The 24,195-nt window shown below is 39.8% G+C and overlaps 1 protein-coding gene across 2 annotated transcripts in view; it reads right to left on the minus strand.

The window, feature by feature from the left end:
• IL31RA (interleukin 31 receptor A) overlaps positions 1 to 24,195 on the minus strand; it is a 99,561-nt gene that overhangs the window by 36,759 nt on the left and 38,607 nt on the right. For both annotated transcript variants that reach the window (XM_070519647.1, XM_070519646.1), the window contains exons 5-8: positions 16,571 to 16,722; positions 11,303 to 11,465; positions 4,569 to 4,648; positions 2,087 to 2,303 (exon numbers count right to left, since the gene is read on the minus strand). In XM_070519647.1, coding sequence (XP_070375748.1) covers positions 2,087 to 2,303; positions 4,569 to 4,648; positions 11,303 to 11,465; positions 16,571 to 16,722 — 612 coding nt within the window. The remainder of the gene's footprint in view (positions 1 to 2,086; positions 2,304 to 4,568; positions 4,649 to 11,302; positions 11,466 to 16,570; positions 16,723 to 24,195) is intronic.

The raw sequence follows: 24,195 nt of genomic DNA on the forward strand, positions 1-24,195 counted from the left end.
AGTAAACATTTTAGGTTTTGCAGGACAGATAGTCTCTGTCACAACTTTCAACTCTGCCATTGTTGCACAAAAGCAGCCATGGACAATACATAAACAAATAGGTGTGGTTGTGTTCCAATAAAACCTTTTATACAAAAACAGGTATCAGGCCAGATTTGGCCCACAAGCTGTAGCTTGCCTACACCTAGTCTGGGAACATTATAATTGATGATCACACTGATACTTCTGACACAAAGCAAGTACCTTCAGAACTAGGGAAAAGTTTCCTTTTTTTCCTTTTTCTCCCCAAGTCCCCCCGGTACATAGTTGCACATTCTTAGTTGTGGGTCCTTCTAGTTGCGGCATGTGGGATGCCGCCTCAGCGTGGCTTGATGAGCAGTGCCATGTCTGCGCCCAGGATTCGAACCGACGAAACACTGGGCTGCCTGCAGTGGAGCGCGTGAACTTAACCACTCGGCCACGGGGCTGGCCCTAGAACTAGGGAAAACCTTTGAAGTTTCAGAATTGGGAAAAATTTTTAAAGTTGATAATCCAGGTCTAATAGAAATTTAATTAATCAAAAATCATATTAAGAATGATAATAATAATTAGCACTAGACAAAGAATTTTACATACATAATCTTATTTAATCCTCACAATAGCTCTATGAGGTAGGTATTATTATATAATAGGCCCATTTTACAGTAGCTAAGTTTCAGAGAGGTTAGATAACTTGCCCAAGGTTTATGGTATCTAGTGAAAGAGCAAAGATTTGAATCCAGGGCTGTTGGCTTCCAAAGCCCATGCTTTTATCCTCTACTCTTTACTGCCTCCCACTCCAGAGCCACACCAAGACACTGAGATTACTATGCAGCAGCACCTCTTTTAACAACGAATGTATATCCAATGACATATATTTGTCAGAAACTTCATCACTAGGGTATTTGATAGGCAGGAACTAGGATGCCAGGAACTAAAGACTATGGAAAATACCATTAAATAGTAACTAAAATAATATCAAATGTAGCTCAAAACATAAAATACGTATATCTAAGAGTTCTAAAATGAGGCAAGGGAAGAAAACAGGTTATGTTTAAGGAGAAGAGCTAAAATGGAGCATAGGCAGACAAGTCTAGAGCTGGTAGTGGAAATGCCTGAAGCAGTCTGGGTCTAAGCAAATAGAGAGAGGTGACGAATCGGAGAGTGCATTCTCTAACTATGATGTGTTTCAACAGACAGTTACTAACCACCTTCTCTATGCCAACTGCTCTTTGCCTGTTCTGTATGTTGGAATAAAGGAGGAGGAAGGAGGAGGAGACGAGGAGGAAGAGGAAAAAGAGGGGAAGAGAAAAGCAAACAAAAATCTCTGCCCTCATGGAACTTGCATCCTATTGAGGGAGAGAGAGGTAATAAACAAAATAAATGAGAAAATCTATAGAATGAGGAATAGTAAGATTTATAAAGAAAAATAAAGCAGAAGAGTAAGTCCATTACCTGCAATTCCTTGAATAAGAATCAAAGAAGGTATTTTATTCCAAAACAGGATATAACATATGAGTTTGCCTGGGAGCAGTAAAATGTTAAGAACTACTTAATCAAAAGGGTAATGAGCAATTTATTGGCAAGTATAAATATTAGAAATTTTCCTAACTTGGTATTCAAATGTAAGGGAGAAAAGGAAGAAAACAGGAGTGAGCAAACCAAGGTAGGACATGCTCAATATTGTGAGGGGAGGATTTCAAAAGAGAGGTTTCAGCCACTGAGGACAGATATGGCAGATCTGATAGTTTTATATGGCTCATTCCAGCTCACATTCACTTAGAACAAAATAAATACAAGCTGCACATAGAACTCCTAGGGTTATGACTTTGTATCACATGATTTATGAAGTCTCTGATTTTCAGCAAAAGCTTTGTTCCAAAGGAACTTTATTTCAAGGAGCTCATTAACTACCAGAGATTTTGCTCTCCTCACCATGACCTAAAAAGTTCCAACTTCATTTTCATTTTGACTCTAGAGAAATAGCAACCCTTGAGAGGATAGGGACTACTCCTTGGCTACCTGGATGGGACCAGGCATCTAAGTAAGAAGTTTACACTGTACTTACGCTTTTCATCAATAGCTGGAATCCTCAGGGTGGCCAGTGAAGACTCCCCAAGAGAATTATAAGAAATCACAGACACCCAATAGGTCTCGCCTCCTAGATACAGGTCAAGCTGCTGGTTAGTGGTATTCACTGTCTTTGTGAGGTTAGTGTTGTTCTCTGGAAAGTACTGTATGTTGTAGCCAAGTGTTTTCTCCAGGACTGGGGCTCCTCTTGCCTTCTGAACCCAAAGGAAACAAAATTTATTACCAAAAACAAAAAGAGAAGGGCATTGAGGCAGCGATAAATAGTGAGGATGGGGTTGGGGGGTAGTGTTAACTATTAGGTGCTAAACCACAATCAGGTAATTGCTTTCCAAGAATGAATAATATACTCTGTGCTGTGATATTAACCCTTCAAGTGCCAGAAGAGGGGACTTGATAAATGTCTCCTTGGTGTCAACCTTTAACATAAGTTTAACTCCATGAGGCTAAACTAGGAGAATGTCCAAGCCAATGTCAGCAAGCCACCTCCATTTCCTTTTGGCTGTATCTTTCTCTTCATCCCACGTGGGCAGAGAAATATAAGCTACCGAGCCAGTCCCAAGACTGTTCTGGCCCTGGGTCATCTCTCACCTGGAAGCCCCCAAGGGTTGGAAAGGACCTCTGTTCTTGCCTTTTATCTCCCCAACAGCCCTCTGAGGAGGGGGCTGGCTTCCCTGGACCAGACATTTTAGCCAAGAGGACCTAAACATTCCGGGCTGCCCTACCAGAGCCAGATCCTTGATGAGAAGCCTAAGGTGACTCCAGGGGCTCCAGCTAAACTCTTCTTTTCAGCCTTGAACCTGAGCCCACTAACAGATGTTCTGTCAAGGGATCAGAATGCTTAGTATTTCCCAGGAATTATAGGGCTTTCCAGTTGTTCACTTTCTGTTACTGATAACACATATAAATGGAGCAGAATGACTAAATGTAAGGCCAGACAGGAGTTTAGAAGTCATTTTGTCCTGTTGCCTTTCCAGTTCAGGAATTTCTTTTGTAGCTTCCATGACATAAAATGTCAGCTAGAACCTTCTTAATGACTGGGAGCCTTTTCTTTATCAAGGCAACTCATTCTCTTTTTTTGAAATAACAGCTTTATTGAGAAATAATTCACATAACAGAATTCACTGCTTTAAAGTGTACAATTCAGTGGCTTTTAGTATATTCACAGAGTTGTGCAATCATCTTCACTATCTAATTTTAGTCCATTCTTTTTTAACCAACTCTGATTCTTAGAAAACTCTCCTATTGACACAAAGGGAAGACCAGTCCCCAGGCGAGAGGGAGGAGGAGGGCATTGAAGTCCATCTCACCTACTTCACAGCTTGGCCTACTTGACCCACTGCTATGTGGCTAAGACCACACGTGGGTATATGCCATTGTTTGCTTTGTTTCCCCAAAAATATGTTGACAGAGTCATTTGTTTCTACACCTGATCACTGAGAAAGAAACCACAACATCTGGAATTGATTCTCAAAGATTTCCCAACACCACTGGTTGTGCTTTCCCCTGCCTGCTGCCTCTGTAACCTAAGGGTGTCCCACAGCCCTGAGGGTGTGAAGGGAGAGGAGAAAGGTAGAAGGATGCTCTCACTCTGAAGTAATTGGTATTGGAATGTCATTTGGCAAAGCAGGGCAAGTTTTCCATTTTTAAAAGGATTTTAAACTTGCCTAGACTTTAGCAAGTATGAGATAACATGATGAGTATTTCCTGAGAATTTTGGAGACATCCTAAAGAGTTTGGACATCTTACTGGTCTCCTTCCTCTCTTCTTCCCCCCAAATCTCTCATCTTTTCTCCCCTATTTCCTGGCTGGGGTTTTTTTCCCCTCTATTTCCCATTTTACTTTCCTGTATTATTCTCTCTTCCCCCTTCTTTTCAGTTCTTTTTCCTACCTTCTTCTCTCATCTACTCCTTCTTTCTCCTCTTCTCAGCTTCACCCACCTGGCTTCTCCTTTGTTCCTCACTCCCAGGCCTCCATCCTAGAATGGACCATTTGGCCCCTGTTCTGTCCTTGTACCCCACTATGCCAGCACTCAAAGGGGCACATGTGCAATATATGCCCTAAGGACACATCAGTGAGCTGACTCCAAGTCAGTGCTCTTCTCCAATGTGGGGCTGGGGGCTACAGAATTTTACATTGACTTCTAGTGGAGGCCAGACAGCGATGGTTTTCTCCAGGAGGTTAAGTTGCTTCCTGCACTTGAACTTTTTGTACTTGTCTCAAATATTAATCTTTCATGCCAAAGAAGAGGGGGAACAGGGTCTGTCATACATCTTCATGCCATCTACAAAATGACCAATGGGGCTTTTTTGAGCTTGGAAACCACTGTGAGATTTGGGGCATCATAAAGCCTTTAGAGAAGAAAATTCAGCAGGCAAAAGTTCAAGAATCACAGCTCTTGAAGATGTAAGAGATCAAGAGTTTTAAACAGAAAGAAATATATATATCCAGAGGGAGGTCACCTTCCACAACAACTGCACTGGCCTTCTTCCATCCACCATAGCTGGTCTCAGGACTCTCCACAGATCCAGGCCATGTGGAGCTGTAAGGAAAAAGAGTGAGGTGCTCAACTCAGACAGAAGGAAGTTGCAACAGAAGATGATGAAATTAGCTGGGCTGCCTAATGTGGGTTTTTTTTTCCCTGAGCTAACATTGGCCCTGAGCTAGCATCTGTTGCCAATCTTCCTTTTTGCTTGAGGGAGATTGCTGCTGAGTTAACATCTGTGGCAATCTTCTTCCATTTTGAATGTGGGATGTTGCCACAGCATGGCTTGACGAGCAGTGTGTAGGCCCATGCATGGGATCTGAACTTGCGAACCCTGGGCCACTGAAGCGGAGTGTGCAAACTTAACCACTATGCCACCAGGCCCACCCCTGGGTTGCCTGTTTAGAAGATCTAGTTGAGAAGGATTTGCTTGAAGGAGCCAGGAGCAGTCAGTGGAGAGTGGAGGGATGACAGCATTACAATGACCAATGATGTCTTCATTTTGTGGCTGAAGGATTGAAATCAACCAAAAAGGTAAAAAGTAAAGCTGCTCTTGGATCTGATGACTTAATGTAAGGTAAAAGAAAAGCACAATAGACTCCATTGTAGTATAATTTATAACTCAAATCTGGATTGAAATGTGACATCTCATGTCCTCTAAGATAGAACACTTACATACATTACAGCTAGGAATGACACAGATAACTGATAAGGAGGTGTATATATATATATATTTATATATACACACATGACTATATATATTATATATAATATATAGTATATATAGTATATAGTGTGTGTATATATATTTTCTATATAGATATAATATATAGTCATGTGCTGCACAACAATGTGTTGGTCAATGACAAATCATATATACGATAGTGGTCCCATAAGATTAGTATCATATAGCCTAGATGTGTAGTAGGCTACTCCATCTAGGTTTGCGTAAGTACATTCTATGGTCTTTGTACAGCAACAAAATCGCCTAATGATACATTTCTCAGAATGTATCCCCACTGTTAAGCAATGCATGGTTGTATATATAATTTAGGCCATATCTACAACCAAAAAGGATGAAACTGCATACTTACAATGTTATAAAATATGAGAAAGAAATAAAGAATAAAGGAACAGAGAAATAATCTTTACTAGGTCCCTCCCTGAGCTCTAAATTTAATGCTGATCTTCCTCACAAGGAAAGTGAAAAAAAAGACTCATACTGAGTTGCATATTTCTCATGGCCTGATAAAAAGGAAACAAAAAATTCATAAGAAGAGGTCAGTATTTTCTGGCTATGGGCACTGAACTCATAAACAAAATTTATCATGTGAATCCTCTCAAAAAAAGACACAGGGCAGCATACAGACCAATGTCTGCAACTGCACTTGAGCAAAAGTACAGAAATATTGCAAGTGTACCTTTCTCATGATTGTCTTCTGTAAAATGTAGGGGCATAATGTGAAACCTGATTCATGCATTTCTTCAGCGAACAACATAATCTAAGACAAGATAGTTCAAAAGTGTGTTAGCTTCTGATGATCTAACCATACAGGGATAAACAAAACAAGAGGGATGCACATTTTACTTTATCTCTGGACTATATGTCTCACATATCATGTCTCAAGCAAGTTTTGGCAAGGAGTGGATCACTGGCAATTTATAGTTGAATGCTCTGACATGAGCTTGAAATTTCAACATGCTGAGCTTCTGATTAAAGAATGACCCACACACTTTGGCCATGAGAGGAAGGCAGAGTTCTAAAGAACTGTCCAAACGGCTAATGGCCTGTAATTTGGAGAAGCAAGGAAATGTCTCTAACTAAAGCCACAGTTGACACACTCTGATTCTTTTCTCGAGGAAATCACATGGCTGAAGATAATGTAATTAGGTCTGCAAAGAATGGGTCCACCACGCAGGCCAAGATCTAAACTATTTTAGTACTGAGAGATCATTTTCAGGGATCTTTTTAACTTCAGGTGATTGAATGTCTTAAAGTGAAATTGCTGAACTCCAACTACAGACCACTTCATAAGGTGGAAATATGTACCAAAGGGCAATTAAGTCAATAATCTGTCTTGTCGTCAATGGAGAGTCACATTTCTACAACTACTCTTGCAGAAGCCAAAGTGTGGGTAACACAGTCTAACTGTTAGGCTCCAAGTCACCCAATGAGATCTATTGTAATTTCATGTAAGCTGGATATAAGGAAACTGGAACTGTTTAGACTTCACATATGACTTCATCTGCATTCCACTGAGATGCTGTCTTACAAGGTCTGCCAGGAGTTTTCTGATTCCCAAAGGTCTTTATTGAATCAGAAGATGGGACAATCGGTACTCAACTTTCTCAGACAGGGAGCAACAGGCCTGGTTTCAGCCTATCTACAACAAGTGAGATGTGAGCAGAGACAGACTTCTTCCAAGAAGACAGACTTATCCCGAGGCTACCTTCAAAGGTGACCCACAGAACTAGAAGGACTCTCACTCCATTTCTTACTTGCAGAGCTTCTCTATTCTGGTTATGTGGAAGTCAGACTCAGGGATAATAATATTGAGAGTAAGAAAGAAAAAACCTAAAGGTAAAATGTTCATACAATCCAGTCCCACATATTCATCTGAAGGATAGAGAGAGGTAAAAATAAACTGATTATTAAATAATCAATCTTTCTAGTCACTTGATTAGAAATATGAGTGAAATTCTCCTTAGATTTATCCCATAGGTGGTCATTTAGTATTAGCAAATGGTGATGATGAATGAATATAATCAGGTATTTTTTTCTTTCACTGAGGCCACTTTTTCCTGCAGATATGGTCCAAAGAGAAACAGTCTTCCCATTCTAGACTTTCCACAGATACAGCTTTTAGTAACACCACTGCCTGACTAGCATGCAAATGTTCTATAATTATTGAAGCCAATTTTCCATTAACCATGAGTTAATAATGGATTTGCAGTTTAATCAAAGGGGGAAAAGTAATAATTCTGTATTTGCGAAAAAACAAAATTAAAATTTTCCAAATCCATCAAAATATCCACATATTCAAAGGCATCAATTGTTTGGACCAATATAGTAACAATTTGATGCTACATTGTTTCTGTTACAATCTGGGAATACTGACAACTATCACCACCTCAGACATATACTGGTGCCCTTGCTGAAGACCTAAATAACAGCTAACTTCTGGCAAATGCCACTGCAGTAAGCCTTTTACCTGAATTATCTCATTTAATCTCCACAGCCCTATAATTAGGTACACGAATATTATTATCTCCATTTCTGAAGCACAGAGAAGTTAAGCAACTGATAAATATAATAAGCTTTTAAGTAATAAAGCCAGGATTTGAATATAATGATATCTGTGTCATATAGTAGACATTTACATGCTTAAATGTGGGTAAGTAACCCTAATAATCAATACGTTTAAGTCCAAAAGAAAATAGGCAGTATTTCACATTCAACTTAGAATAGAAATAACCAAACACTTAGAAAAGGTTTGAGGTGGTGTGTATTAAAAATGCCTTTCTTTGTGAAAATAGTTTATGATTTGGAAAAGGAGAAATTAGGATTTGCTGGGAGGTGGGGAAATATTCATCGGTTTCCTCTGGGATCCTGAAAAAATGAAGAAAAACAAAAGCAAAAGTTCTCTAGTGGTAACTTTGATAAGTCTTGATTTCATTTAATTAGTAAAGGACACAGAGAACACCAGCATCTCTTGTTTTGCTAATTAATCTTAGTCAAGATAGCTGAAATAATAAATCAGTTGAAATGGCAGATCTTGTTTCTGGGAGCAAAAAATGTGGATGAAACTGACATCAGAGACTGGCTGGACTGTGATGAGCTAACTTAAGACACTGAGCCATACGGGCACCAGGAAGTCACTTGGGAAAAGAGTGGCAGCTACAGAGAGAAGAGGTGTGCAAAACAAGATTGCACCTGAGGTAGAACTTCATCTCCCAGATTGTCTGCTGAAAGGCATAGCAAAGGGAGAGGACAGTTTGCTCAATGATATCGCATGTGTTTCATTCTAATATTTTTTTTACTGCTTTTTCTCCCCAAATCCCCCAGTACATAGTTGTATATTTTAGTTGTGGATCCTTCTAGTTGTGGCATGAGGGACGCCACCTCAACACGGCCTGATGTGTGGTGCCATGTCCGCGCCCAGGATCCGAACCAGCAAAACCCTGAGCCACCGAAGCAGAGCATGCGAATTTAACCGCTCGGCCACGGGGCCGGCCCCTCATTCTAATATTTTAAAAGGGAGGCCTCAGCTAAGACGTAGACAACAATAACTGACTACTCCAACAGACTGTAACCACTGGGCCATTTTTTACTGTGCAATTTATGTGCTTTTTGACATTTGTAAATTATTATATTTGCATTCATTGGACACTTTGAGGTGATCTCTGTAGAATGTAAATACGTTCCTAAATATTGTATGTAATTTTAATCAAAAGTTTACATTAGATCCACAACTTGACTAGTTTTGTTTTAACCATGCTTGCATTTCTATTTATTTAAAATTTATATAGCCCTTAACATTTGTAAGGCACTATTCTAAGCACTTAAACACATAACGATTTGGGATTTTTACTATACTGCTACAGGCTGGCATAGAAGACTGGATGCCTGAACTGAATAGAAGAACAGAATCTTAGGGGTAGTCCAGACTAAGCATGAACATCTCCACTGGGGATAAAAAAACTCACAAGACACCATATTGTTTCCAGACATCCAACCATACGGGAGGACGTGCCAAACATCTGTTAACACCAGCATAGTCTCATGGGAAAACTCAACCAGTATCCAGAGGAATAAACTGTTGTCATTTGGACCAGGGAGCACACAAGTTGACCTAAATGTTACCTGAGACCAGTGTGGGACTTAGCTATGAGATTGAATAAGAAGGGCCTGAAATCATGGCTGGGGTAGGGTGGGGAGAAATTCATGGTCTAAAACCCACATGTTTTATAAAGAAATAAGGTTAAAGCCTCAGAAGTCTAGAAAGGTCAGCATTTTTGCCTTTCTCTTCCATATTTTGGAAGAAGATGTGTGGACATCACTGAGTATTCATCTAATTAGTCATGCATTTATTTATTCATTGTGTTAGGCTGAAAAACAGACCCCCAAAATTGAAATCCTAATCCTTGGAACCTATAAATGTTACCTTATATGGCTAAAGGGACTTTGCAGATGTGATTAAATTAGGATCTTGAGACAGGGAGATTATCCTGGATTATCCAGGTGGATCCTAAATGCTACCACAAAGGTCATTATAAGACAGAGGCAGAGAGATTTGACAGAGAACAGGAGAAAAAGGTTCTGCAAATGCAAATCAAAACCACAATGAGCTATTACCTCACACCCATGAGAATGGCTATTATTAAGAAGACAAGAAATAACAATTGTTGGCAAAGATGTGGAGAAAAGGGAGCCTTCATACACTGTGGGTGGGAATGTAAATTGGTACAGCCACTATGGAAAACACTATGGAGATTCCTCACAAAATTAAAAACAGAACTACCATATGATCCATCTATTCTACTTTTGGGTATTTATCCAAAGAACACAAAAATACTAATTCAAAAAGATATGTGCACCCCTATGTTCACTGCAGCATTATTCACAATAGCCAAGGAAGCAACCTAAGTGCCCATCAATGGATGAATGGATAAAGAAGATGTGGGGTGTGTGTGTGTGTGTATATATATATATATATATATTCAGACGAAATCTTGCCATTGCGACAACATGGATGGACCTTGAGGGTATTATGCTAAGTGAAGTCAGTCAGACGGAGAAAGACAATATACCAAAAGATTTCACTCATATGTGAAAGACAAACACACACACAGATACAGAGAACAGATTGGTGGTTACCAGAGGGGAAGGGGTTGGCAGAAGGGCAAAATGGGTAAAGGAGCACATGTGTACAGTGACAGATGGCAAGTAGATTTTTGGTGGTAAACATGACGTAGCCTACACAGAAGGCGAAATACATTGTTGTGCCCCTGAAATTTATACAATGTTATAAGTCAATGTGACCTTAATTTAAAATAATTAATTAACACTAAAAAGTAGGTACTACTATTAACTCAATTTTACAAATTATATTTCATTATGGAAAAGGGGAATAAATAGTGAGAAAACTAAGGATTAAAGATTAGATATCTTGCCCAAAGTCACTCCAGAGCCAGGCTGGGATTTAAGCCAAGCCCACAGACTTGAATTATTAATCTTAATTACCACATCTGACTCATGGTAAGCACTTAACCCATTTCTTCCTCTTTCCTTCCCTAACTATCATTAAAGATGTGACTCTTTTTTTCTCCTTAGTTATACTTTTATTTATTTTTTTAGTAGCAGCTCCAAGGTTTACAATATATATCTTTAATTTATCATAGGATAGCTTTAAATATTACACTGCTTCATATACAGTACAAGAACTTTATAAGAGTATTAAAGATGTAATCTTTTGCCTTTAGGGCAAAAAGCTGCTAATGTAACTATAACCATCAGAGGAGGGCCGGTGTCTCCTGTGGGCTCAGATGGGTGCAGTGAGTGCCCTTGGAGAGGGAATGTAGACTCCCTAGGCTCTGGGATTGAGGGAGTCCATGATTCCCATGAATAGCCCTTGACAAAACCCACAAATGCTAGGCCCACGCCACCCAACCCAGAGCATACAGAAAAGGAATTACAAGGGACCAGCTTGCCTTCTTCTTCAGTTGTTCCCATTTTCTCTTGGCTCCAGCCACTCCAGAACACTGACTCCTCAGCCACACATTGCAGAGCTACGACATATTCTGTAAAAGCCTGCAGCCCAGTGAGGTTGTATGTTGTGTCTCCATTGGACCCTTCTTTGAAGTTGACTTCCATCTAGAAGACAAAGACAACTCTGAGCTGGAGGGGAGACCACATGCTATCTTTCCATGTTTCTTCTTCACTCCCCAACCCTCTCCTACCTTTTCAGAACTAGTAGCATTATATCTCAAATTTTAATACTGTAACTTTCATAAATAACGCTCCATGCATACCTGGGGACCATTTGCACCTAAATAGATGTGAGTCACCCCATGAACCATCACCCTCTCCATTTCCTGTCTCTAAGCTTGTGAAGCAGAGTTTCCTGCCTTTAGGATGGATGTGAGTGAGCAGAGTCTTGCTGTTCTGGAAGATGTAAGGTGGAGTCCTGGGACCCAGGGCATCTTGGGCCTCAATTTAAACTATGGAGGTGACTCCAACACCTAGAGATAAGGTCTCACAGAACAGTAGGTAACACAGACCTTAGCTGTATTAAATACAATCTTATGTCACGGACAAGACCCAGAAAAAATTAAGTGACTGTGGACTACCTCAGCATTTGTCATCTGCAGAACTAGGACCAGAATACAGATTTCCTCACTCCTAGACTCCCTTTACCCAAATCTTCCACTTCGAATTACTGGTTTTTGGGTGACCAGTCAAGCTGCTAAAGATCTTAGTAGCCTGGATGCATAAACTCATTTTGATACTCTCTTGAGGTGGGGAGGGAGGAGAGGTAAATAAATCACTTCTCCTTTTTAGACTTCAGTTTCCTCATTAGTATTGCTTTATATTATCTCTAAAGTCCTTTCTGGACCTAGCCCTCCAAGAGAACCTGAAAATTCAGCTATTTCTTTCTGAGTATGGTCACTGTTACTACAATATGAACTTTTAACTGTTGGTTTATATAAACTTACATTGAATTAATAAAAATAAACTGCACTAATAGGCATGTCCATTTTGTGAGTACGCACACTAGTTCCAAAGAACCGTGAGAGAGAAGGAAGTCCTGATATTTCTTATGTATATATAACAGATGTGAAATAAGTACATAATTATACCTCCTGGGCCTAAAGGAAATTGGGCAAAATGAGGATGTGAGTATGTGGCAAAAAGCTGAGCCTCCCAGCTGCATCTGGACACTTCTGAACTCTCAGCCCAGTGAGATGGCTTTGGAGCAAGGAACTGGGGACCAAAGGTGAGGCAGTTTCACTGCTGAATCCCAGGTTCCCTGAGCACTCTCCTCCAATAGCCCCTGGAGATGTTGCAGTGGCAGAATAGGGTTGTTGGGAACACAACTTAGGACAAGCCATTGTCTCTTGGAAAATAGCCTCCTCAATTTACCTTGGTTATGGGGCCCAGTTGGAACCAGATTAAGACCCTTAGAAGGTCAACCACATGGTGCCCTCCATATGTAATTTAAAATAAAAACAATATGAAGCCATAAAATATGTGCAAGGAAGTCTAATAAGGTTCTATTTTGCCTTTCACGATTTTTAAATTATATATTTTTTCTAAAAATCTCTCAAATTTTTCCTCCTGCTTTTGCTAGTACCCTCAGCACGTGCTTGGCCTGCTTCCTGGGCCTCCACGTTCATGCTCAGAAAGCTCTGCCTAATGTAGCTATGCAAGCCTGTTCTTCTCAGCCTTAGCCTCAAAGGGAAAAAAAAATAACTGTTCTGTCTTTCAAATAGTGTGCCTCTAAGGCTTCTTTAACTTTTGCTTTTTGTCCAGGCGAAGCGCCTTTGGCCCTCACAGGGTCCAGGATCGGTTGTTCCTCCATATAAAGGCTTAAATCTAAAACTTCCCAACCCAACACAAGCAATAGACTCCTACCAAAACACTAATTAACTTCATCAAGTTTGTTTCTCACCATCTACACTTTGTGCCAAATCCTAGCTCATCCAAAGGGTTTATGTCTTGAGATGAGTCAGAAGTTTTGGTTTCAAGGCCTAAATCAAACTCTTAAAACAGTCTTGAAAAATAAAATAAATAAATAAATAAATAAACAGTCTTGAGATCCTTTTGTAAAGTGTTCACATGGCTCCAATTATAAAGGTGGAAACCATTTAGACTATGGCCACAGGAAGGTGGTCTGGAGGTTGCTAAAGTACATCAAATGAATGACTGAACTTGGAGTCAGAAAACCTGGGCTCAGATCTGCAACTTACAAACCTTGCAATCTTGGACAGGTGATTTAAACTCTCTACATTGCAATTTCCTAATCTGTAGAAATAAGTACTGTGATGCCTCATTTATAGGATATTTGCAAAGATTAAATAGTTTGGAGTATAAGAAAACTTTGTAACTCATATAGCATCATATATATGAGTCTTGCTATATGGACATATTGGGATTTTAGCATTAGTTTTTATATAGTTTAGTTTAGTTAAACATTTATTGAGCCCACATGCCAGACAATGAGAAAACAAAGATGAAAACCAAGGTCTCTGTGTGTGAGGAACTTACAGTCTAATGCTGGGAGAGATGACTTTAAATGACTGTGTTGAGTGTGACATGCAGTGACAGAAGAGGAGCCCCTAGCTTAGGCTCTCCAAAGGAAATATGTCAGACCTGAGTTCTGAGAGATGAATAGATTTAGGAAGGTTTGGGGCAGGAGTAGAGGTACAAAAGCAGAGGGTGTTCTAGGCAGAGGCACAGAATAGGAAAACGACATGACAGAAGGGAAACTTGCAATTCAGAATTACTTGAGAAGCAAGAACAAGATGAAAAGATGAGGCTGGAGGGGTTAATAGGGGCCAAGTCTTGGAGGGTTAAGGATCTGGACCTTTTTCCATAGACAATGGGAACCATCCATAGCAGTTTGGGTTGATTTAGTTAGATTTAGAACTGAGTAGACTTAATTGTTTTGGAAAGCTGAAAGGAGAGAGATATTGGCTGCACGTTCCACTTTCCTTCCTACTTCCTCCAGGAGAGCAGGAGGAAAGACCTCTGACCTCAGGGACTGGAAGCAAGGAGGCAAAGATGAGTGTAGATGTAGGTGAGTTTGTCAAAGAGGTGGGTATAGGATGCTGGGAGTTGGGGTAGTTTACACATCCTACCTTCATTTAGTGTTGTATAGGGTTTAGTAATTTTTTAGAGGGACATAGATCCTGGTTTAGTTTTCTTCTTGAATCCTATTCCAGCAGCTGCAGGACTCTGAGCCCAGACAAACAGAAGAAATTAAGGGTTGCTAGACAGTAGATTATTTTAGAAGCTCCTCGGGTTCACTGAGACCATGACATGTGGTGTGAAGGAAGATGAGCTTATGTTGTGCCAGGGACTGCCCTGCTAAGGGCTTCCTTTCTGAGTTTCAGGAACTACAAATCAGTGAGTCTTAAGTTACATGTAGTCAGGTTCTAGGAAAATGGTTCCAGAGCTGGCATAGAAGGAAAGCTGAGAGGAGGAGTGGACATCATTATTTCTCTTGTCTTGAACACAAGTGAAACTTAACCAATTTTCTCTTCTGAAAGAGTTCTAGACTAGGAGAGAATGCCACAGACATGGTATCTATGGGTTTCAGCAAACAAAAAAGTCTAGTGATAGTCTCATGAACAAGATAAAAAAAAGTAGGCTGAATGAGTCTAGTGGTAATTAGGTATATTCAAAGAAGCCTGAGTAAATGATCACACTCAAAGAAGGAGAGATTGATGTCTCTGAATGGTCTCTACTGATTTACCACAGGGCTCTGATGTAGTCACTACTTTGATTAATGATTAGATAAAGGTATAGAAGTGAGTGTTATCAAATCTGAACATAGCAAAAAATTAGAAAGTTAACTATAAGTTTGGAGTGATAGAATAAAGATTCTAAATAGGCTGAAATGATGGATAAGACAAATATGAAGAAATTCAATAGGAATAAATAAAACACCTGCATTTAGGTTAAAAACCAACAAGTTATAAGACAGTGGAGGTGTGTTTTACTAGCAAATCTTGTGTGGGGGAAAAAATTCTTAAAGATTTAGCTAGATTGAGCTGGCTTGGAGGTAATTAAGAGTCAATATGCAAGGTGTTTGCCACAAAAAATGTTGAAATAATTTCAGGCTGCATTAATGGAAATATGAAAATACCTTCTGAACTCTGAAGAAAATATTTCTTAAGATACAAAAAGCATTAAAAACAAAGGAAAAGATTGATGAAAGTTGACAGTATTAAAATTAAGAAGTTCTATTCATCCAAAGTCACCATTAAGGGAGTGAAAAGGCAAGTCACACAATGAGAGATGTTTGCAACACATATAACAAATAAAAGACTCATAAATATAATATATAAGGAATTCCAACAAATCAATTAAAAATTCAGACAGATGATCCAATAGAAAAAATGTGCAAAAGATTTCAATGAACACTTCACAAAGAAGAACTCCAAATGGCCAATAAACATATGAAAAGTTATGCAATCTCATTTAAAAAGTCAGGTAAATGCAAATTACAGCCATCATTCCATTGTGTTCATACAATGGAATACTACACAGCAATAAAAACGTATAAATTCCAGCATTATATAACATGAACGAATCTTAAAAGCACAATATTGAGAGAAAAAAGCCAAACATAAAAAAAAATACAAAATGTATGGATTTCATTAATATAATATCTCAAACTATGTTGATCAAGGATGCAGGCTTAAATGGTAAAATCACAGCAAAGAGCAAAGAAGTAATTACCATGAAAATCAGGCTAACAGTTAGCTCTATGGGAGGAAGGGCCTGTCATCAGGAAAGGGTAGGCAGAGGGCTCTGGCATGTTATTTTTGACCTCACTGGTTTTTACATGAGTGCTGATAATAATTTGTTAAATGCAATATTTATGGTTTTTTAACTTTTCTAAATGTGCGTTACATATCACAATTTCATAAAAGGTTGGAAAAATTTAAAAAGAAATGGCCAAGCCGTAGAATCTCTGGTGGTCAACGTAGTTAGACACAAACCAAGGTGAAATGCAAAAGTAAATTTCTCACTCTTTAATAAGTCCCTGTGTTCAGAATGCAAGATGCCTATAATAAAACACTTTTCCCATCTAAAAGGCCCAAATGGGAAACTGGGAAGAAAAGTATTCACTATTGTCTACCCTGTATTTTCAATGTAGAAAATGGAAAAAATGATTCCAGGTCAAAAAAGTTGTCAATAATTCTCTTCTTTGGGCCCTCTAATAGAAATATTACAATGGTATAACTTACCCAGCCGGCACCATTTACTGTTCTGAATCGAAGTCTGTATTTTAAAGTAGTTGATTTAGGCGCCAACACAGGCCTTTTCCATTTTATTTGAACCATTCGTTTGATGCCCAAAACTGGTTTCACACTGTAAATCTCAGGTGGTTCGGTTTTTACTGAAAATAAAAATCATACAGTTCCAATATTTGCAAAAGATCAGAAGGTACTAATAGTATCCACCCAAAATAGAAAAAAAAAAAAAAAACTAGAAAGGAAATGATAGTGCATATTTTGTGATCTACTCCATGCGGATGGCATTAGGAAGGCAGTGCAAAAGAAACGCTGCCCCTCCCCCTCCCCCCCTCCCCTGCCAAAATAGGAGCATCCAATGAGGAGAGGATACATTTCTATGATTTTTCTGAAAATCAGCCTTTTACTGATCCTACGCTGAGCAGAAGGGAGGTAAAAAGCAAAGACCACATGACAAGAAAATTGGCTATTCCCCTTATCTATTCTCCCTTCCCCTTGCCCTCTCTTTCCTGGACCTCCAAGATGAAGAAGTGCCCAGTACAAAAGCACCTCTCATTTCCTGTGAACACTAAAACATTCTTTTCCAAAATCTCTCTCCTTGAAAATATGTATTTTTTTTTCTGGTTATAAAAGTAACACATGCTAATTGCAAAAATTTTTTAAATATAGAAAAATACAAAGAAAAACTTTAAATCATCTATAATGCCATCAACCAGAGATAACCATTATTAACATTCTGGTGTATATCTAGGCTTTTTTTCTATGTAAGTATTTGTATATTTTTAAAACAAATTTAATGTTATGCTAAATAAAGCTTTTGTCTTTTTTAATAACATTATGCAGTCAGCACATACCCCCTTGCATTAAAAATTCTTCAGAACATGGTTTTTTCAAAGCTTCATAATATTCCATCTTATGGATGTACAAAACTTATTTGACCCTGTCTCTACTATTGCACATTCATAGTGTTTTCAATTTTTCATTTTAAAGCTCCCTGAGAACAGAAGCTGGGTCTTGATCACAAAACCTAAAATTAACACCTGGCACTGAGCAGGCATCAGATATGTGTTAAGTGAATAAATAAGTGGACGACAGTGCATCTTCGTCTGCAGCTATGATGGTTTCCTTAGTATAGAGTGACTAAGTAAAAGAGTATGAGCATTTTTAGGGCAGCTTCCACACAGTGCCATTTTGCTTTCCAAAAAAACTCTACTAATTGCAGTTTCCATCAACAGTAACTGAATACCCATTTCACAACATCCTTGCTAGCTAGTATTGAATAGTATTATCTTTCTCATCTTTGTAATCCCTGAAGGCTTTTAGAGAGCAATATCCCTTCTTAGACCCATGGAATTAAAAACATTGGGTAAAAATATTCAGAAAGCACTTAGTAGCTACTCAAAAAATAATATGTACTTAGCATGCCTGGACTAAAGGGTAGTCATCAATATATGTGGCCATTCAGTGGATGAAGCTGTAAACAATAGATATATGAAGTAATTTTCATAACATTATTGGTATTTATTGAGCACTTGATAAAGCGTTTTTTGAGGAGAATCATTTTGTTAACTCCTCTCAACCACCTATCATTTCATATACTCATTTTTCAGAAGGTAAAACTGGGATTTTGAAAGGTTAAATAACTTTCTCATAAAAAGCCAAGCTGGGATTCATTTGTACCAACTCCAAAATTCCTTCCCTTAACCATTAAAAAGACTGCCTCTAGTTAAGAGTAAACACAAATCCCTTTTTTAGCTCCATCCAATTCTACAACTATATCACCAAGGAGATATAACGTATTAATTTTTACTCTGATTAAAAATGGCTCTCAGGGGGCCGGCCCTGTGGCTGAGTGGTTAAGTTCACGTGCTCTGCTTCAGCAGCCCAGGGTTTTGCTGGTTCGGATCCTGGGTGCAGACATGGCACCGCTTGCCAGGCCACGTTGAGGTGGCAACCCACATGCCACAACTAGAAGGACCCACAACTAAAATATACAACTATGTACCGGGGGGCTTTGGGGAGAAAAAGAAAAAATAAAATCTTAAAAAAAAAAATGGCTCTCAGAATTGTTCATTAAGAAACTGATATATATATTTAGTGATGTCAGCAAAATGATGGACTAGAAAACTTCAAGTTTTTGTTCCCCCATGGAAACATAAAAAAATAAAAATAAATAAAATAGAAACTGGCTGAACTAACATGGTTGGTGCTCTGAAAACCAGTCAAAGGTTTACAGCAAACAAACAAATACCCAGTCAAGAAAAAGTCACCTTTCAAAGTGTTAGGAAAAGTTCTGTGGCAGTCTTACTTGCCCTTGTCTTATTCCCCACCCCCCAAGCATGTCAGTGGTCTGGAGGATGCAGAAACCCAGCTCCCACTTCCCTTCCTCAAACCACAGAGCAGAACAGACCTTATTTGCAACATTCTAATCTCTCTGGAGGAAGACTGAAAGATTGGTCTCTGTTTTGTCTAACTCAGATCTCAAGTAGGAAAAGCATCAGGTGCTGCTCATGAAAGCTGCTTGGAGACTGGGTCAAGAGATTACAGGTAGAGACATACAACAGGACATCTAAGGTCCTGAGAAGTCGGGTGAGACTTTTTGAGAACTTAAGACATTCAAAAGCAGGTATGTATAAAGAGGAATTAAGAAAGCAACATGCAGGCCAAGGCAAGTTGCACACACAGAAAAGACCCGAGAAGAATTTAAGCTTTCACCTGAGACTGATCCTTAGGCTCAGAGCAAGCCTAGCTAATCTGTGAAGGACTGCCCCAGTACAACTCAAAGTGGATCAAAAAATGAAATATAAGAGCTGAAATAATAAAACTCTTATGGGAAAATATAGCAGATCTTTGTGACCTCAGGTTAGGCAATGGTTTTTCAGATCCGACACAAAGCACAAGCAATAAAAGAATAATAGATAAACTGGACTTCATCAAAATTAAAATTTTTATGTTTCAAAAGACAACATCAAGAAATTAGAAAGACAGGGCCAGCCCAGTGACATAGTGGTTAAGTTTGTGCCCCCTGCTTCAGCGGCCTGGGGTTTGTGGGATCAGATCCTGGGTGCGGACCAACACACCACTCATCAAGCCATACTGTGGTAGCATCCCACATACAAAATAGAGAAAGACTGGCACAGAGTTAGATCAGGGACAATCTTACCAAAAAAAAAAAAAGAAAGAAAGAAATTGGGAAGACAATTGGACTTCAGCATCATGGCAGAGTGAGTTGTTCCCTTTGTCTCTCCCCTCTAAGTTACAACCAGTAGGACATCCACTGGCGAACAAAGGACTCTCTGCACAGCACACCAGCACACCGGAGAGATCCATACATCTATATATCTGAAGGTGGGTGGACTGGACCCCCTGGATGGAGTGGAATTAGGGGAACAGCAGCAGCTCCCCAAACTGGAGGTTCCAGGATCTATGGCCATGCCTATGAACAGAGGCCCCAGAAACTGAGGTAACACCCACGAATGGAGGCCCCAGGAATCCAGGCAGCCCATGCTCACGGAGGTGCCAGGAATCATCGTGGGCCTGTGACTGGAAACTCCAGGAACTATGAGACACTTGTAACCCAGCCTCCACTCCCTCCCCTGACAGCAGTGATTCTGACACTAGCCCTTCCAGCAGTCGGAGCTGCACCCAAGATGCAAATACCCCTAGCAGTGGTGGCAGTGCCCATGACCTAAAGTTTCAAAAAGCATACTAGCACCAGAGACCAGAGGCTACAGGAGCAGTAGCAGCACTCACAGCTCAGCTCCTACCCCTCCCCTAGCAGTGGCAGATGGCACCTGCAACCTGAGATTTCAGGAAATGCAGTGGCACTTGTAGCTTAGCCCCTACCCCACCCCCAGCAGTGGTGGGTGTCAACTGCGACCTGAGGCTTCAGGAGTCACAGCAGTAACTGCGACCCAGCCCTCAGTGGCAGTACCCCAAATACCAGCCCTACCAGCAGCAGGGCCTGCATACAAGACCCCAGGCCCCTGGCAGCAGCAGTGACATCTGCAAACCCAGCGCCTCTAGCAGTAGTGCTGCCAGCACCCCCAGATAACCCAGGAGCAGCAGCGAAGGTGGTGCATGTAATAGCAGCACTTGACCTCGTGGAGAGTCTGCAGAAAGCCAGAGGGGAATACGAGACCCAGGTGACCCCAGAAGCAGCAGAGGTGCTCACAGTCTGGTGAATCCAGTGGCAACACCCACGACTGCAGTGACATTGTAAGCAGCAAGGCACCAGCAAACTCAGAGGCACAAGCAGCATGAGGACACTGACAACTCTGGCAGAAGCAGTGGAGAGTGGAAAGCACAGGTTCTCAAATACAACCAGAAGAAGCTCAGAATCAAAGTAACCAAAACCTACCCAAATAAGGAAGTTGTTTACTATCACAAATGTGCTGGCAGAAAAACAACTCATCAAGCACCGTGAAGAAGTAAAGTAACAGGCCAGCACAGAAAGAAAATGACAACTCTCTAGAAACCAAACTTAAAGTGACAGAAGATTGTGATCTGACAGAGTATTCAAAATAACTGTCATGAAGAAACTCAACAAGCTAGAAGAAAGCTCAGAAAGACAGTTCAATGAACTCAGGAATAAAATTAATGAACAGGAGGAGTACTTCACCAAAGAGCCATAAATTTAAAAACAAAAAATCTGGAGACGAAGAACACAATTAATGAGATGAAAAATAAAGTAGAAAGCATTGGAAATACAGCAGACTATATGAAAGAGAGAATTAGCAAGCTTGAAGATAGAAACCTAGAAATAATTCAGGTGGAAGAGGGGAGAGACCTAAGATTTTTTTTAAATGGTGAAATTCTACAAGAAACATCTGACTCAATTAGGAAAAGCAACATAAGCATAACGGGTATCCCAGAAGAAGAGAGGGAGAAAGTAGCAGAAAGCATATTTAATGAAATAATGCCTGAGAACTTTCCAAACCTGGGGAAGGAAGTGGATTTACAAGTACATATAGCTAAGATAACACCTAATTATCTAAATGCAAAAACACCTCTCTAAGGTACATTATATTTAAAGTGTCAAAAGTCAAGGACAAAAATGAATATTAAGGGTGGCCAGAGAGAGGGAAATAACTTATAAAGGAACATACATTAGGCTATCAGAGATTCTCAGCAGAATTCTACAGGCTAGGAGAGAGTGTAATGATATTTTCAAAATGTTGAAAGATAAAAATTATCAGCTAAGAATACTCTATCCAACAAAGTTTTCCTTCAGATATGAAGGAGAAATAAAGGCTTTCCAAGACAAACAAAAGCTGAGGGGATTGGGCACCACTAGACCTGCCTTTCAAGTAATGTTGTAAGGAGCTCTCCTATCTGAAACAAAAAGGCAAAGGCATACAAAGCTTTGCATAAGGTGATAAACAGATAGACAGAATCAGAAAATTGCAACTCTGTATCAGAATTAGTTAGCAAACACTTAATTATAACATAAAAGCTAAGGAAAGGAAAGCATCCAAAATAGAACCACTTCAAGTTGGTAACAAACTCACAATACAAAAATGGATAATTTGTAGCAACAAAACCACAGAAAGGGAAGAGGACAGGGAAGGAATCTGCATAGGCTAGTGGAGATAAGAGGCTATCAGAAAAAGGACTATCTAAAAAAAAAAAACAAAAAAGGGGCCAGCGACGTGGCCAAGTGGTTAAGTTTGCACGCTCCACTTCAGCAGCCCAGGGTTCGGATCCTAGGATGTGGCACTGCTCATTAGGCCATGTTGAGGCAGCATCCAACATGCTACAACTAGAAGGACGTACAACTAAAAAAATATACAACTATGTACTGGGGGGATTTGAGGAGAAAAAATCAGGAAAAAAAAAGATTGGCAACAGTTGTTAGCTCAGGTGCCAATCTTTAAAAAAGAAAAGAAAAGAAAGAGGACTATCTCATATATGAGATCTTTTATACACACTTTATGGTAACCACAAAACAAAAAATCAGAGCAAAGTCACAAATCATAAGTAAAGAGGAAACTGAGAAAAACATCACAGAAAACCACCAAACTGAAGTAGCAGACAGAAATACAAGGGGAAAGAAACAATGGAAGTACAGAACTACCAGAAAACAAAAGATAAAATGCCAGTATTAAGCCCTCATATATCAATAATCACTCTAAATGTAAATGGATTGAATTCACCAATCAAAAGACACAGAGTGGCTTGATGGTTTAAAAAACAAGACACAACAATATGCTGCCTCTACGAGACCCATGTCAGCTCTAAAGACAAATATAGACTCAGAGGGAGAGGACAGAAGATGATACTCCAAGTAAATGGCAACCAGAAGAAAGTGGGTTTGTGATACTTATATCAGACAAAATAGACTTCAAGCCAAAAAAGACAACAAGAGACAAAGACGGACATCATACAATGATAAGACAGACATCCCACCAAGAAGACATAACATTTATTAACATAAATGCACCTACCATAGGAGCACCAAAGTATATAAAGCAACTATTAAAAGACCTAAAGGGAGAAATTGACAGCAACACAATAATAGTAGGGGACGTTAATACCCCACTAACATCAATGGATAGATCATCCAGAGTCGACAAGGGCACATTGGCCTTAAGTGAAAAACTAGACCAGATGAACTTAATACAGATATATAGGACATTCCATCCAAAAGCAACAGAATACACATTCTTCCCAAGTACACATGGAACATTCTCAAAGATAGACCATATGTTGGGTGGGAAAACAAGTCTCAATAAATTTAAGAAGATCAAAATCACATCAAGCATCTTTTCCAACCACAATGGTATGAAGCTAGAAATCAATCACAAGAAAAAAGCTAGAAAAATCAAACATGTGGAGATTAAACAACATGCTACTGAACAACTACTGGATCAAGGAAGAAATCAAAGGAGAAATAAAAAAATACCTGGAGACAAATGAAAATGAAAACACAATATACAAAAATCTATGCGATGCAGCAAAAGCAGTATTAAGAGGGACATCTACAGGAGAAGGGGAGGAGCAAAATGGCGGGATGAGCTGACCCGGGATTCTCTCCCCTCCAAAATAAAAGAAAGGATTGGAAAAACTGAATTTCAGAGAATAAATCTAATGCCAACACATTAGAGACCTACAATACCAAGAAGGCGGAGATCATAAACCTTGCTAACAGCCTCGGAGGTGCTGTAACAGGTAGGAGAAAACGTCACTCCCCCCCTAGAGTCTGCGATCCCTGCTGCATGGGTCCGGGAAGGAGTGGGGGAGGGGCCGCGTGACCGGGGGATCATCCAGGACTCCTGACGCTGGTTCAGTGGAAACCCACTGACGGGGGAAAGCTTCCGTGTGCGGGGACCCCATAAACCCAGGGCCTTGGGAGATCAGAGAACAGAACTGATCTGAATCCAGATCAGCATGCAAGAATAGCAGCCTCTCCCTCCCGGCAAAGCGCACTGGGCGCTGCCATCTTGCCCGAAGGCAGAGAGCTCAGAACTCGCCGCTCTCAACCCCCATCTAGTGGCAACAGACTGTAACTGCAACCGAATTCTACCACCATGTGAAAAAAACGCTCCTCTACCATCCAGCACTTTATAAAAGCCCCAGACCAGAAGGAAAACAATAAAAACATAGAATTAAGTCCTGAG

The sequence above is a fragment of the Equus asinus genome, chromosome 10 (assembly GCF_041296235.1).
Source record: "Equus asinus isolate D_3611 breed Donkey chromosome 10, EquAss-T2T_v2, whole genome shotgun sequence".
In the NCBI taxonomy this organism is placed as follows: domain Eukaryota; kingdom Metazoa; phylum Chordata; class Mammalia; order Perissodactyla; family Equidae; genus Equus; species Equus asinus.